The following is a 14,490-nucleotide window of genomic DNA, read 5'->3' as shown; positions in this document are numbered from 1 at the left end:
TCATATCCTTATAGCCGTTTGTGGCGAAAGTGTAGTGGCAGAGGTGGTAATTAAGCATGGTTTCTTGGCAGTACGAAGTGAATGCCCACGACTGGACAAAACCGGCGTCACGGGTTCTTGCGAACCTGGCACCAGCTGTGTTGCACTGGCACTTCTCTTCCTTATCCGTTGGCTTGTGTTGCTCCTAAACAAACGACTCCCTGCTGAACCTGGATTGGTGCCTTAGTACAACCAAACAGACCTGACAACATTAGCAGAACATGAAAGATGCCTATCGGAAGCAGTGTTTCGAGAACAAGTGAGAAGCAACTTGAGTTCTTTCTTCACATCGAACGAGAAATAACCGTAGAGGTACGGGGAAATTGCTGAGTTGAACACAGCAAAGGCATAGATAAACTTCCTGACATCTTTCGGGATCCTGAACAGCATGGAATTACTTAGGTCAGGCATATTTTGACACATGCTTCATTATTATAATAGTGCATCAACTACAGAGAACGACTTTGTGAAGTCTAACAATTCGTGGGAAAAAAATGAAAATTCTTCATTCTCAAGCTGCCACTACACTCTGAGGTTAAAATTGCTCATCAAGCCCTTCTTTATTGTCTTCTAACATAAGTCTGGATGAGGGCAGAAGCAAATAATTGTCATTTATTCGGATGAAATGATGTACGAGAAGCATCTTAGGAAGCTCAACAACAAATAGTTAGTGCTACGGTACTGTCAGCTGCTCGATCCGTATTTAACAATGGAAAAAATGTTCTGAAAGATGCTTCATAGAATAGGCTGGAAATTTTGTTTACATTGGAACATTTGACCAAGTATGTGGATATTAAATGCTATAATGACGGCAGTTTTTATTTAGTCTTCGTTATAATTGTGAGGAAGCTACAGAAAGAAAGGATTTATGAGTCAAAGTAAGGAAATGAGAACGTACCAGTCAGTTTTAGTCAGAAAGTGTAAGAACATCATGATTGCATATGGTGTCCAGCAGCAAATGAATGCAACAACAATCACGAATGTCATCCTAAAGCAGAACATACTGAACGATACTCACTAACATCTTCACTTTTGTGAACCACGATTGTTAGTGAAAGTTGGTGAATGTGTGGTTCGATGGAACCAATTTTTCCTAAGGATTTAAGGAAGTTGTCTTGATCTTTCGGCGTAACCACGACAATAAAACAAAACAAAACGCCAACTTTATGTATTTTCTGTGGAAGACAATGATGTCCTGCATTGACAGAAGAAATGAGCATAACAATATGGAAAAATCCACTTTAATTATTCATCTATTTTGGTGTTCACGCTATGGCACATCAAATGTCGTCAACCATTTAAGTTATTTTAGAACCGTGAGCAAATTTGGAGGAAATGAAATTCGATAACATTGTTTGAGAAAATATGAAGGAGAAAAAAAGGAGTGCATAAGTAAGCGTTTTGTTTGATGCTGAAGCAACGTTTTGTTTGCCTAAAACTTCACAAGTTCCTTCGTAGGTTGACACACCTACAAAAACCATCTTCACGCCAGAATATCAAAGGTGTACGTTCACGAATCATTACGAATACGTTTAGGAGTGAATTTTGCCTAGTTTTCATTTTGGACGGCGGTGAACAACATCATAACAGCATCATAGTAAATTTATCTTCAACTCGACTGTGAAGGTGAAAAAACTGCTTTGAAGAGAGAATTTATGTCAAAAAACATATTTTCTTCTCATTGCAGATACCGTGGCATTTCGGTGCTGTCGGTAACGTCATTCCACTTGAGCTGCACTGACTTTTGTTTGTGAATGGTCGCAGTCTCCAGTGAAGAATTTTAATTTTATGCTTTGTACAAGCTTATACTTTATTCTCTGTATAAAGAAAGGTAAAGTCTCAGTCTCTATCAATCTACCTGGGAATCGCCAGCGCGTTTGACTGCAATTCGTAATAACTGAGGTTTCATGACCCCATATTGGCTTATACAATGACTTGCGGAGGCCAGTCGATGATCAATTCAGTGTTTTTGTGATCCCAGGCAAGTCTGGTACCAACTTATCGGCCACGAAGGGAAGAAAGGCCTGGTTGGCACTAGGGCAGCTTCAAACCATCAATAGATCGTGTAGTAGCTCTTACCGACACACCATCCTATTCTATATATAGACCTCTAAAATCTATTTGACCGGGGAAAGCAGCTCGTGAAAGTGCCTCTTAAAAGCATCACCCCACGAATCGGAGGTGGTATGGAATTCTGGTGGAGTATTCGTATACTTAATCGTAGATTATGGAGAGATAGGTGATTCCGTCCATTTCTCCCTAATTGTCGTAAAAAACGGCCCGGCGGCGCGTGCACAAGGCTGGCGCGCTCCAATCGAGCTCCTTGTTGAAAATAGCGCGGCAGAACGTACGGAGGTCGGATGCTTTTTCCTATAAAACTAACTAACCTATAACTATGAAAAAAACTTCTTAATTTTCCCGATAATCCAGTCTCAGTGTTCTATTCCTCTCTTTTTTGAGGGAGGTCATACCGCTACCATTAATACTTTATCAAGGAATGTCCGTCCATTTCAGTGTCCGTTGAATATGTGAATTGTTTTAGCGCCCACTTTACCTCATTTGACTTTACGTGTGAATTAGTTTTCAGGCTGGTTTTATTTTTTGCTTTGAGAAATATCTCTGGTATTTTGCGAAAAGACCTATCGAGGAAGCGATTAAACAGGTCCCATTAGATAGAACTTAATGGGTCAACATTAAATCAATTCATTATACCAAAAATACCATAGCTAACAACCTCAGTGTTCTACTCCTCGCTCTTTCGAGAGTGTTCACACCGCTTCGTCGTAACAGTGCATCCGAAGCGGCCTCAGCTAAAAAAATAATAGTGAAAATTGCAATTCTAATTTATGAAATAATGAAAATGTGACGCACTTTCTTTTTTCTTAGCAGACGACTCTTCTGAAATCTTCCACAAAATCAGAGAATAGCAGACCACGGTAACAATAAGCGGAAAGAAGTACACTTGTACAATATTAAGAATCGAGAAGTAGAAAACTACCTGAAATAGGGGGAAATAAAACCCAGCAACAAAATGGTGGAAGGTCCGCTATGACTTGATTGGCAGCAAATATCGGAAAAATTGAGTTGACCACTATTCAGATCGATTAACTAAGCCCTCAAAATCCACTTTTTCACTTATATAAGTGACAAATGTAGTATGAATGGTTCTGCGATACCCATGGCATGGGATGCACATTTTTTCCGCCGCTAAGTGATTCCTTCGTAGTAAACAATAGAATAGATTTTTTTGGAGGAGTAATTGCAACGGGTCTCTTGTGAACTGCTGTCTGTCTTCGAATCTCCAGAGTAATGCGACCAAATAACAGGTTGTGCAGGACCTCCGACTTCATGGCTGCACAGGAAACTAAGCTGGATCTGATTCCTTTGCAAAAGATTAAGAGCAGGAAGCGCAACAGCTCTTTATGCTCTTAATCGTTTGCAATAGGCGGTGCATTCGCCATTCCCAAAAAGAGGTTTTTTGAGGGAATGTTGAAGGCTTATGCTTCGTAGTGTATCCGTCTCTTGTCCATCTTATCGATTTCTACAAATTTCTATTCTCTCACGCCAAGTGGGGCTGCGTATACTAGTCTTGTTGTTACCTGGTCGCAGTCGCTCTGTTTATACTAAGTGTAAGCAGGCATTTGAATATAAGCTCGGGCACGTACGAGCTATATAACTTGGATAGCTATATGGCGAAGTTACCTAGGTGGCGAAGTTACCTAGGTGTTGCGAAAAAGTGGTGTTCTCCAGCGCACTGCCGAACCCCAACCCAAATAAGTCAAATACCCAGAGGGGGAGTGGAATGTTTGGTAACAACTTTCCGTTTTGTTGCACTAAACTGCCGGACATTGTTAACCTGAGGTTCTCGGGTCACTGAGTGTCAATAGGCAGCTCACGCGAAGCATCAAGTCTCGCAAAAAAAAACTATAGATAGATAACAATGATGAATGGATGGATCGTGTGTGAGCTCTTGCTGTAGATCGAAAAAGTTAAAGGCAGCATACCACGAATCTGGGGTGGTACGGATTTCAGGTGGAGTATTTGTAAACGGGGTCGTCGGTTATGGAGACAGGGGTGGTTCCAGTCATCTCTCCCTGCATCACTGCAAACAGCCACCTCCAGAATGCTGTTTTGTACGACGCCATCTATTGCAACGCTCCACCCCTTGCGCCGCCTCCGCCCTGCGATTCGTAGAAAATCAATTCGGACTGCTCCGATAGGCAGAAAGGGACGCTACGATGGTGGCGCGCTGCAATGGAAGACATCGTACAAAACAGTATCCTGGAGGCGGCTGCTTGCAGTGATAGTGATTGCAGTGACGCAGGGAAAGATGAGCGGAAGTACCCCGTCTCCATAATCTACGATCCCGTATACGAATACTCCAGCTGAAATCCATACCACCCCAGATTCGTGGTATGCTTTAACCGGAGCTAAATCTAGGATGACACAACTCCACAAAATGCGGGAAACTGCCTCAGGCAATAACATCAGACCACCGATTAACCTAACCTAACCACACTATTATCATTTGTGAAGAACATCTATTCCGATTAAGGAGAGAGACAATTATTTGAAAGTACTCAAATAAAGCAGTATGACTTGACTTGACGACGAAGATAGCTGCCGCTGCTCCTCGTCAGAAAAGTTATGCAGCAAGCTAACAAAAACGATTTTATTTTTCTACCTCAAGAAGATTTTCATTCACCGCCCATACCCCTATCATTCTTAGACGATTTCGTAATACTGGAAAGAACGAAAAAAAAGCGAGGCAAAGATAAGAGGGAAATAAATGTGAAAAGAAAAAAAATATCACTGCGTTGGAGGAGTCCAGCCAACATAAATTTGGATTGTGTTACGGATCAAATCGTGACGTATGAGAATTGTTCTGTGAGGACACAAATCTCTCTCAAGAAAACATTATGCAGAAAGTTGAGAAATAAAAGCTTGCGTTAGTTCCCTATCGAGAAAAATATGTGGTGGATAAAAACTCCTGCAGAAGTATTGCAAAGGCAGCAAGTCCGACGCTTGAGTAGGGGAAGAACAATTTAGTCTTTTCCAGCTTGGATTTCTCCACGTTTAAATGTCTCCGATAAACATGCATGTATCACTGTCCGCTCAACAATAAATTTCTGAATCGGATTCAAATGTCAGCTTCCCGAGATTTAAATTAATGACGGAAACTTAACACGATTTTCACGTTGCGCCACCCTTGTGGACGCACCGCGTCAAAGTGCGAGCGGTCGAAGGTCAATGATGTCGTCATATCAGCCTATTCAGGTAAAACCAATGAATAGGCCGGAGAGTGTAGAGTGCACGTTCTAACGTAGCTCGTAGGAACTAAAGCGATTCCCACGCGGTTTTTTAGGACGACTAGGAGGAATTGAGCGAGACAACGCTTGTTTCCGTAATCAACAACCTGAACTCTGCGTTTCTCCTGAAGTTTCCGTATTACGTCAATTTCATGGTACGCTGCCTTAAAATGGCATCATCGCGGAACGTTCTTTCCTTCACTTACACTGACATTTCTAATTCTAATTTACCGCGTCGGTGCTGTTTCTACTCCACATTCATAAGCACGAAAATTAAACCCACGTCAGTGGAGATTTCGTTGACGAGATTTCTTGAAACACATTGTGTGTACGTTGGGAAGCATGGATGAGTGGCAGTTTTAAAGAGGTAGAACTGAAAGAGAACGTTTTACAGTGTAGTGGAAATGATTCGACCAGCGGAGCAATTACGCGAATGATTTTGTCAGCGATGGGACTCTAGCTACCTCAAATCGGAAACAAACAGAGAAAGAGTCCCGTCGCTAGCAGAACTGCCTGCGCAAATGCACAAGATCATTTTGACCTGGTTGCCACTGGCTGCCTGCAGCAAATGGAATTCTGCCCAAAAAGGGGCTATTTTTCTCGTTCTTTGGAAAAATAGAAATGTTTTGTTACTTGTCGATTTTCAAATAGAAGAAAGAGCCAAGATTGTCGACAAACTTTAATTGTTCTTGCTTCGTTTTGACAACCGACAAATTTGCAATCTTTATTCCAAGACTCAAGGATGGTCGAACTTTTACGCTTCTGTTTTGTTACTCATTTTCAGGTGGACGCGGATCCGTATACTCTATGAACGTAAAGTGTGGGAATATCACTACCAAAATTTTTATTGTTGATCGTGAAGGTGAGTGAATGGAATTGATAAGCGTACCTGAGGAGCGCTGGTGGCGAATGAAGTGATCCAGGCGACGATCACCATTTTCTGTACGCTTTTTCGAGCGCGCATAGCGTACAGAGGGAAGAATATAGAGTAAAATCGATCGAGTGAAATACAGATGAGGATGTTCATCGAGAGTGCGATGCCGAATACGTCGAAGAACTTGCAAGTCCGACATAGCTTAAATGGATCAAGATGCAAACGTTCTTCACAATGTATGACGGGAAAGTATGAACTATGGTCAATTCAAAACGATATGAGACACGGTGCAGTCGCGTAAGCGGCTGCGCTCGAAGCGGCGCGGTGCAGAAAGCGCTTAGGATCGAGGAGTGACCGTCGCGAACTGCAGCGATCAGTGATGCTAGCAAAGGTTGACCTCGTTTCGACTAGGCTATGAATACATTAACATATGTCAGGTAATAGACTACAGTATGATGTAAAAAGGCACGAAAATCCTTTTTTAGCTTCATTCGAAAGGATAAATTGATCTTTCCATCGATTTCGGAGCAATCGCCCAGGTTTATGTATCAATGACATAGAAATGCTTCATTTTTTTTAATAACAGTGCTCTAAAACGTAATTCTCTGTCTTCCTTACACTTTTTGATCCTATTTTTCAGCCAGGTAAACTGTGTAAACTGTAAATTAATATACAAAAACTTTGATACGACACAAATGTTTCACGTCAAAACTTTTAAAAATCTCTCTGAGGAAGAGTTGATAGCATTCGATAAAGTGTGCATCACCTAAAGGGCTTTCCACCAAACCTACCTCTCTTCGATTATCTTTGTGTTGTTTTTGAATCTACAACAGTGAGGGTGAATATCGAAAACCTAATCCATATGAAGAGGGAAAGAATTCCCGAAAACGAACCAAAAGGAGGTAAGAAAGGGAAGAAAGAAGAAATTCAACGTACATAAGAAGTCTGGAAATCGTTACAGTCTTTTTAGTGTCATGCTAGGGAAAGTTTCTTCTACTGACTACTACCCTAAAACATTTTTTTATTCTCTTCAGAATGTAATTCCTTATTTTCTTTACAGTCAAAAACGTGTGAACTAGTAAACGTGTAACAAAATCTTTCTGACGCTCAAACTAGATTACTACAGCACCGTTTAAAATGGCAACTGAAGTAAGACAAGGGGCAGCGGCAAGACGCCTTCTGTTCAACCTCAGGGATCGATGATATCATGCGAAGAACAGTCGTGTCCTGCTGATATTGTTTTAGCACCATCAGGGTACCTCTTAACCGATCTCGAGTACGCCGATAATAGTGTTATATTCGCGGAAAGCAGCGCGAAACTTCAACAAGCTGTCAACCTTGTGTCGAAGCTAGGTGCAGCCTATGGACTACGTCTACGCACTGATAAATGAAAGCAGATGTGGATTACTTCGAGACCTCGAACGGGAATCACGGTGGACGGACTAACGATCGAAGTCGTTGATGAGTTCTGACACCTGGGCTGTATGCTGAAAGACAATGGCAGATATGATAAAGGTATTCAGCAAAGATGCGCTAGAGCCAATTCTGCATTTCAAGTCCTTAACAAAATGCTGTGGTCGACCCCCCATCACCAACGAAGTCAAACTGCGAGTCTACCTATCTGCAATTCCTCCATCATGGTGTACGGATCGGAGACTAGTGCAGCACCAGACTACGGTGATGGAGAGGTTTGAGTGCACGGAAAGGAGGCTGCCTGGCTACTTTTGGCCTAGGGTATGCCACAATGAGGATGTTTGCGCGGAAATCGATGTGGTGTACCGGCGGAACATGAAAGATATCAACATCTTGCATCACCATCTAAAGTGGCTACAGAAAATCGTCTTCGCTACTTTGGTCATATACTGAGAAGACCACCAGATAGTTTTACTCAACAAGTCCTGAGGAGTTCAAGCCGGAAGAGGCCACGTGGCCGAATACGGAACTTCCGGACTGGAGTAGTGAAAGAGGACTAAGGAACACTAGGATTGAATGGGCAGTTCAGGCGAGACGTAAGGTTTTACAGGATCTGAAACAGCGACAAATGGAAATGAATTTTTTTAACTGATTTGCTTGAGCTGTGGCCAAGACTGGTATTGATGTTTATTAACAGCTAACGTTTCGGCGTTTTTGCTTTTATTCTCTCAAGATTTCTCAAGATTTTTTAAATTTATTCTCTAAAGCGCCTTATCACCTACAGAAAGCATCCAAACGGTAGACACACTCAAACTCAAAGCAACACATTTTTTGGTGCTTACTTCATTAGCTAGACTTGGTAACGCAACAGATCATCATGTACCACAACTACGAGTCACAAGGGATTTTTTATAGGGACCTCACGGCCTGCCCCGTAGATCAAAACCCGCATAGGTCTTGATACGGGGATAACTCGTTTGTGATCGCAATGCACTCATCCTTCTTGTTCATTTTTGGACTTTTGGCGGTTATCCAAAAGGCCTCCAGCGTTCTGCGTGCTGTGATTTCGGACTCGTGGGATAATATACGAACTTCTACCTCTACTTCGGAGTTTGGATGACATATTCTACGGTGTGCTCCAAGTGGGGTGAAGGTTTTTGATTTTGCGAGTCCATCTAGATGCTCCTTGACCCTAATACACAATGGGCGTCCCGTTTCCCCTATATAATCGTCACCGCACAACCTGCACGTGATATGATACACTACTCCTGATACCATGCAACCACCCTCTCTGCCATACCGGCAAATCACGCAGCTGGGAGTTGTGCAGAGTCGGTCATAAGGTCACGATTACGCTTTTCCAGCTAGGGAAGACTTAGTACAAAATTTTATCAGAAAACAATTTATTTTTTGATAAAATGCAATACATAGCTATATGCAGCTACTAAATACACAGCTTTTTCGAGATTAAACACACAACTTTACTCTTTTTCATTACTTACTCGCGGATATTTGTATGTAAGTATGATTGCTCGTATAATAAACACCACGCGTTTATAAAAATCTGATGGGGTTTAGTGAATGGGTTACCGCACTAGCTTGCTCATTTTCAGCGTATATCAGGGTTAACTTGTTCAGTTTTCCTTTCCATAGAATGTGAATAGCGAGCATAATTTAAAAAGCAGAGTTGCAGCAGTAATTGAGTTTGCTACTGCTGAGAATTTTCTTAAAAGTATTACAGAAAGAAATAATACATTTAAAGAAGCGAGAAAAATCGAACAAAACATGGAACAATGAAATACGTTAAGAAAAGTTTGTGTGATGGAATGTTTCTTTGAACGTTTAATGATAACAACGGTTACCCTGATATCCTCATAATAATTAGTCAAGGCAAATGAAGATGAAGTGAATTTTTGCAAAAAAAAAGTATAACTCACCACATCGCCGCCATACCAAGCGATCGTGTAATTGTGTAGAATTTCTTTGGGCATGTAAAAAAGAGTGACCATTAGATGAGCGATATTCATCTGCAGCAACAAAGAATGCACCCGCCGCACTTTGATCCATTGATTCCTAAAAGTAGCGATAAAACGTAGCCGCTAGAAGAAAAAAAAGATCCTATTGGCAGAAGGCTGCACCTGCAGAGGATCAAGAACATCGTGAAGTTGCCGATGAAAGCTATGATGAACACTATGATGTAGCAGAGCACTATGGATAATATGGATGATGTGACTGTCAAGTCGGGTGGCGGTATCAGCGAGCAATTCAGCATCTGTAAGCGAAAGAATGAGAAGGATTAAAAACATCAGGAGACGAGGAGAATAACCACAACTAAACAATACAGTTCAATTTTGAATATCAGTTGCCAAAAAAAAAGTGGGTGGTACAATGAAATTAAAGACAGCATATTGCGAAGCTGAAGTTATAGTCTCTGTGGGTGAATGTAGAGTTTGGGGTGTAATGGTCCCGCTCAGATCCCCCTGATCGTCCTGAAAAGCGGTGCGGGAAAGGGCGTTTGTTCCGACGAGGCACGTAAGAACGCACCATCCTTGTGCGCGTTCTGTTTCCACATGCGGTCGAGAATCAATGCGATCAAATCAGCAGTATATTCAAGTAGAAGAAATGACCCGGCTGTTGGTGGAACAGGAGCGTGAACAAGATGCCACGTTCTAGCCTTTCCTCGTAGGAACTAAGACGGTTCCCACGCTGTTTTCCAGGACGATTAGGCTGGATTGAGAAGGTGAGATTAATACGAAGTTAATTTCGTCAGCGTCAACGTTGTCATACTTTCGAAAATGATGAATGAATGATGAATGAAACTGTATTGCTGAAGACAAGAAATTATTAAAGTGAGCTGAGTTCGTTAAGACTCGATAAATATTTGTGAGCTCAGGAAGAAATAGCAAAGAAATGAAAAGCCCTCAGATGCTTAAGTCAGACTCCTTGAAATCGTGTGAGTCTTGAAATCAGAGAAGAGGGCTAGAAAAACCTCTTTCATGCTCTTAAGTGACTTTAGAGTGCAGCAACTGTTCACTTCATCCCAACAATGTGCAACCGAGCACACTGAACTCAGAAGAGCTCAGAATTTAATTATGAACCCTCCTAAAAATTCACATGTCAAACCATTTGCGAGCAGTCAAAATATCGATACCGTTTTTCTTGGGTGACGGTCTTTTTACGTCAAAAAATTTCGTTTTCTTTTCTTTCTGTTCATATTCAGAAGAGAAAAAAAACGAAACTTTCTTTGAAAACAAAAGTAAATTGTCAATACATTTCTAAATTTAATAAAACCTCTAAAAGAAAACCATCTAAAAAAAAGAGTTCATCTTTGAAGTAGAAAAAGGTGAAACAAAGAAAGCGTAGGAAAATTGTTATGCTACACCAGCGATAGTGAATAAATGACAATAAAAAGGAGAGAGCACCCGGAAATCGTGCGGCGCTGAACAGGACCGAGTAAAACGAGTGACAGTTGGCACATTGCCCGTCAATAAATCTACGGAATCTCACCAACAAGCTTGGTTTGGTCCACAATCTTAAAGTGAAGTCGCGATTAAGATCCAGTGATCAGTCCCTTGTTACGAACCATCTTTCCCTTGTTACGACGAAAAACTAAGCATTAGTATGGAATTGAAGCTGCTGACTATGATACCATTAAAGCATATGTCATAAAACTAACTAGTAATGAATCCCTCGCGTCTATGAGTATCCTACCAGGTGGCCGAAGGAACGGGGTGATTTTGGACGTAGTAATGACAGCTCCGAGGATTTGGTAGACGGCTGTGGGTGGCATCCATCCTTCAGTATATAAGTACTTGCTATTCACTAATCATGCGGCAGTGGAGCGGTTCACAGCGTGCATTTGCTGTGAACTCATTTTACAAAAACGGTGATAGTGGAACTACTGCTCAACGGCTCAACCTTCTCATAACTTTTAAATCTTGACTTACAAATACTGCAAAGTATTCGGCGGACGGTTGTTCGATTTAGGTTCAATGCTGCTGCGAGATCCTTGATCACATTGATACTCTAATAGTTCCTCTTTTAGAGCTGACCCTGCCTCCTCAAAATTCTTAATCCATATATCGATGGCGTAACAAATTGGAACGCGAGCATGACGTCCCAATGTTGTTACTGTAATAAATTGAATTCCCGTTGAGCAGCAGTCGCACCATTTTTTTAAAATGACTTCACAGCAAATACACGTTGTGAACAACAGGTCCATAATTTCTAAATGACAAGTAGTTGCCTGGTGAAGGATGCCATCCACCCACACTCTCCCCTCCGTTTACTAATTCCTCATTGTTGCTACTACTACATTAAAAGGACAAAAAGGATAAAGTCACTGGCATATCAACTTGGGATGCGCCAACGCGTTTTACAGGAATTCGTAATCGTTGAGGTTTTGGAACGCGCGTTGGCCTGCACAATGACTAGCGGGCCAGCCGAGGTCAAGTCAGTGTTTTATCCTCGCAGACAAGTCTGGTACCAATTTATCGACCCCGGAGGAATGAAAGGCTTGGTGAGCACTAGGGCGGATTCGAACTCTCGACCGTGTGGCTACAACGGACCTCTAACCGACTGCGCCACACCTGCTCACTACTACATTAACGCGAGGAATTAACGCGTTTCCCTAGAGCACCCTGTGCAAAAAAAAAAGCATAAACAAATTCTCACTATTCTAGTCCAAACCGTACTTTTCGTATTACTGTTTCTAGTTCAAAAGTGCTATCTTACGTTCTCAGAATGAAACGACAGAGAACCATGAAATGCAACGGTTGCCAATAATGGCAGAAAATGTGGTCACAGATTTCATGAGGAAGTTTGGGCGAAATCGTGGTTTCAATAGCTCAATCGAAATGAAAAGCATCTAAATAAGTGCTAACAGCAAGTAATTTCTGGAATTATATCTGCGCAATAGATGAGACCAATTTATCCGTTCCGCTGCAGCTCCTCCTTCGCACTAGTCTATCTTTCCCGCTTTTTTTGCGTATGTTTTTACTGTTACTTGCGCTCTCCTTGGAAGCTGGCCTCCATCATCTCATCTTCGTCTGGATCCTCTGCTTATGCCCTCTTTTTTACGGAGAAAATTGCTTCAGTAATTGCTTTTTCTTTTGCAATTTAATTTCAATCTAGGTTTCATGAGAGCTGAGGTACCAATAAGACGGAGAACTTCATACGTGACACCGATGCGCCAGTGTATATTTCTTAGCATTTTTGTTTACCTATTGTCATGAGCGGTTTTTACGAGCTACTTGAGAAAAGACTGCTTAACTGGTACATCTTCTAGAAGTGCGAAAGTTCGATTTTCCTTGAATCTTGGCATAGAGATTGCAATTTGTTGATAGTCGAATTTGAGCAGCAACGTTAGCCGTTAATAAAGTTTGTTAACAATCTTAGCTGTTGCTCAAATTCGACTATCAACAAAGACTGCTTAACTATTTGGAGTATATTGCAATAATAGCAGAACAGAAGGGGCGGGTGTAGCGCAGTCACTTAGAGGCTCCCTGCACGATCGATCGGTGGTTCGAATCCGCCTTAGTGCTCACCAAGCCTTTCATCCCTCCGGGGTCTAAATTGGTACCAGTCTTCTCTGGGAAGATAAAACAGTGACTTGACACATCGTCGAAATCGATATCTTACCATTTATCCTTTAGCAGAGCCCGTTATTGATTCAAAAGGTAAACCACTGCAAAAACCATTGCCTCGCAATCAATCTGTGACTAGATTTCGGTTTCTGAATCAGACCTTCGTATTCGTGCTTGCTGTGCTTTTACTTTTGCAAGGCATTCTCTATCCTCAAAAAATCGATGCAAAGAGAAATCTTCATCCATTTGGAGCATATCCCCACTAAAGTAAATATTGCGCTTTTGAGTTTCTTGTGAATAAAGCAATCTTTCCTCAGGAATGTATACATAACATACGACTCTGTCATCTCCGCCGTTCTCCAGTTGGTGCTCAATTTGCTCAACTGGGCACTAGTATTACTCCTTTTTGTTCCGATCATATGAGAAAAGTTGATCAGCAGCTTCTTCGCCCCTGGGAGACGCGAAAAGGTCCCTTGCTACGAACTCGATGTAGTAATCTCCTGCTGGCTGAGTATCTTGAAAATCGGCGAACACACCTCTTCAGCGTTACCTGTAGGTGCATGAGCACTTACGATCCCGAGTTTGAATTCTCTGGGACCACACAGTCGTACAATGGCGCATCTAGGCGACATTGAGCCGAATTCCTCCACCAGGTTGTTATCGCCCATCCTAACGGTTGGCACCAGCCTCCTGCACTCTTCTGATCTTTATCATCATAGTATATGTCGTTGTTCTCGATGCTGATGACAGGACGTCAATGATTCGTGCTTCCTGCGATGCAGCAAACGGCTCAGAGAGATATCGTAGCAGTCTGAACAGAGCGGCTTGCTGGAGTTCACTCAATGGCAAGCAGCAGTTCAATGTTACAAAGCGGATGTTTGTTGCCAAAGATTTCACGTCACCTCCAGGCATTTGACCTCCTCACACTGCATGGGAAACCCACCCCACATCAGTCATTAGTGATGGTACCAAGGAAAAAAAAAATTTTTCTTAGCAGTTGAGTGAGAATAAAGAACTGACAGCATAAATAGCTTTTAATAGGACCAAAACCAACATTGTTTGAATCGCTGAATCGTCAGTTCTTGACTTTACGAAGTTCACGTCAATTTCTTCGTCCGAAAATTGCGACCGGTGTTTCATATTTTATCCTAAATCAGACAAAAACACCTAACATACTATCGCGAGCATCATTGCTTACTGACTCATGTGAAACAAATGTCTATACAAGAACTGCTACTGGACAGCACTAGTCCAGCAACCAAAATTTTTG

At 41.9% G+C, this 14,490-nt stretch overlaps 1 protein-coding gene across 2 annotated transcripts; it reads right to left on the bottom strand.

Annotated features, from left to right (window-relative positions):
• On the bottom strand, window positions 1–13,888 carry RB195_006957 (uncharacterized protein; the record flags this gene model as incomplete). Of its 2 annotated transcripts, XM_064180329.1 has the most annotated exons (9): window positions 1–184; window positions 242–418; window positions 938–1,027; window positions 2,774–2,849; window positions 2,911–3,037; window positions 6,238–6,423; window positions 9,573–9,708; window positions 9,774–9,907; window positions 13,757–13,888. In XM_064180329.1, the coding sequence occupies 9 exons, from the start codon at window positions 13,886–13,888 to the stop codon at window positions 1–3; spliced, it is 1,242 nt and encodes a 413-aa protein (XP_064037209.1). The 2 variants fall into 2 exon arrangements, with proteins under 2 accessions (XP_064037209.1, XP_064037210.1); XM_064180330.1 differs by lacking the exon at window positions 13,757–13,888.
• Between the last annotated feature and the right edge of the window lie 602 nt (window positions 13,889–14,490).

This window comes from Necator americanus, chromosome I (assembly GCF_031761385.1).
Source record: "Necator americanus strain Aroian chromosome I, whole genome shotgun sequence".
In the NCBI taxonomy this organism is placed as follows: Eukaryota; Metazoa; Nematoda; class Chromadorea; order Rhabditida; family Ancylostomatidae; genus Necator; species Necator americanus.
Note: the sequence above shows the minus strand (reverse complement) of the source record. Positions and strands in the feature narration are given on the sequence as shown.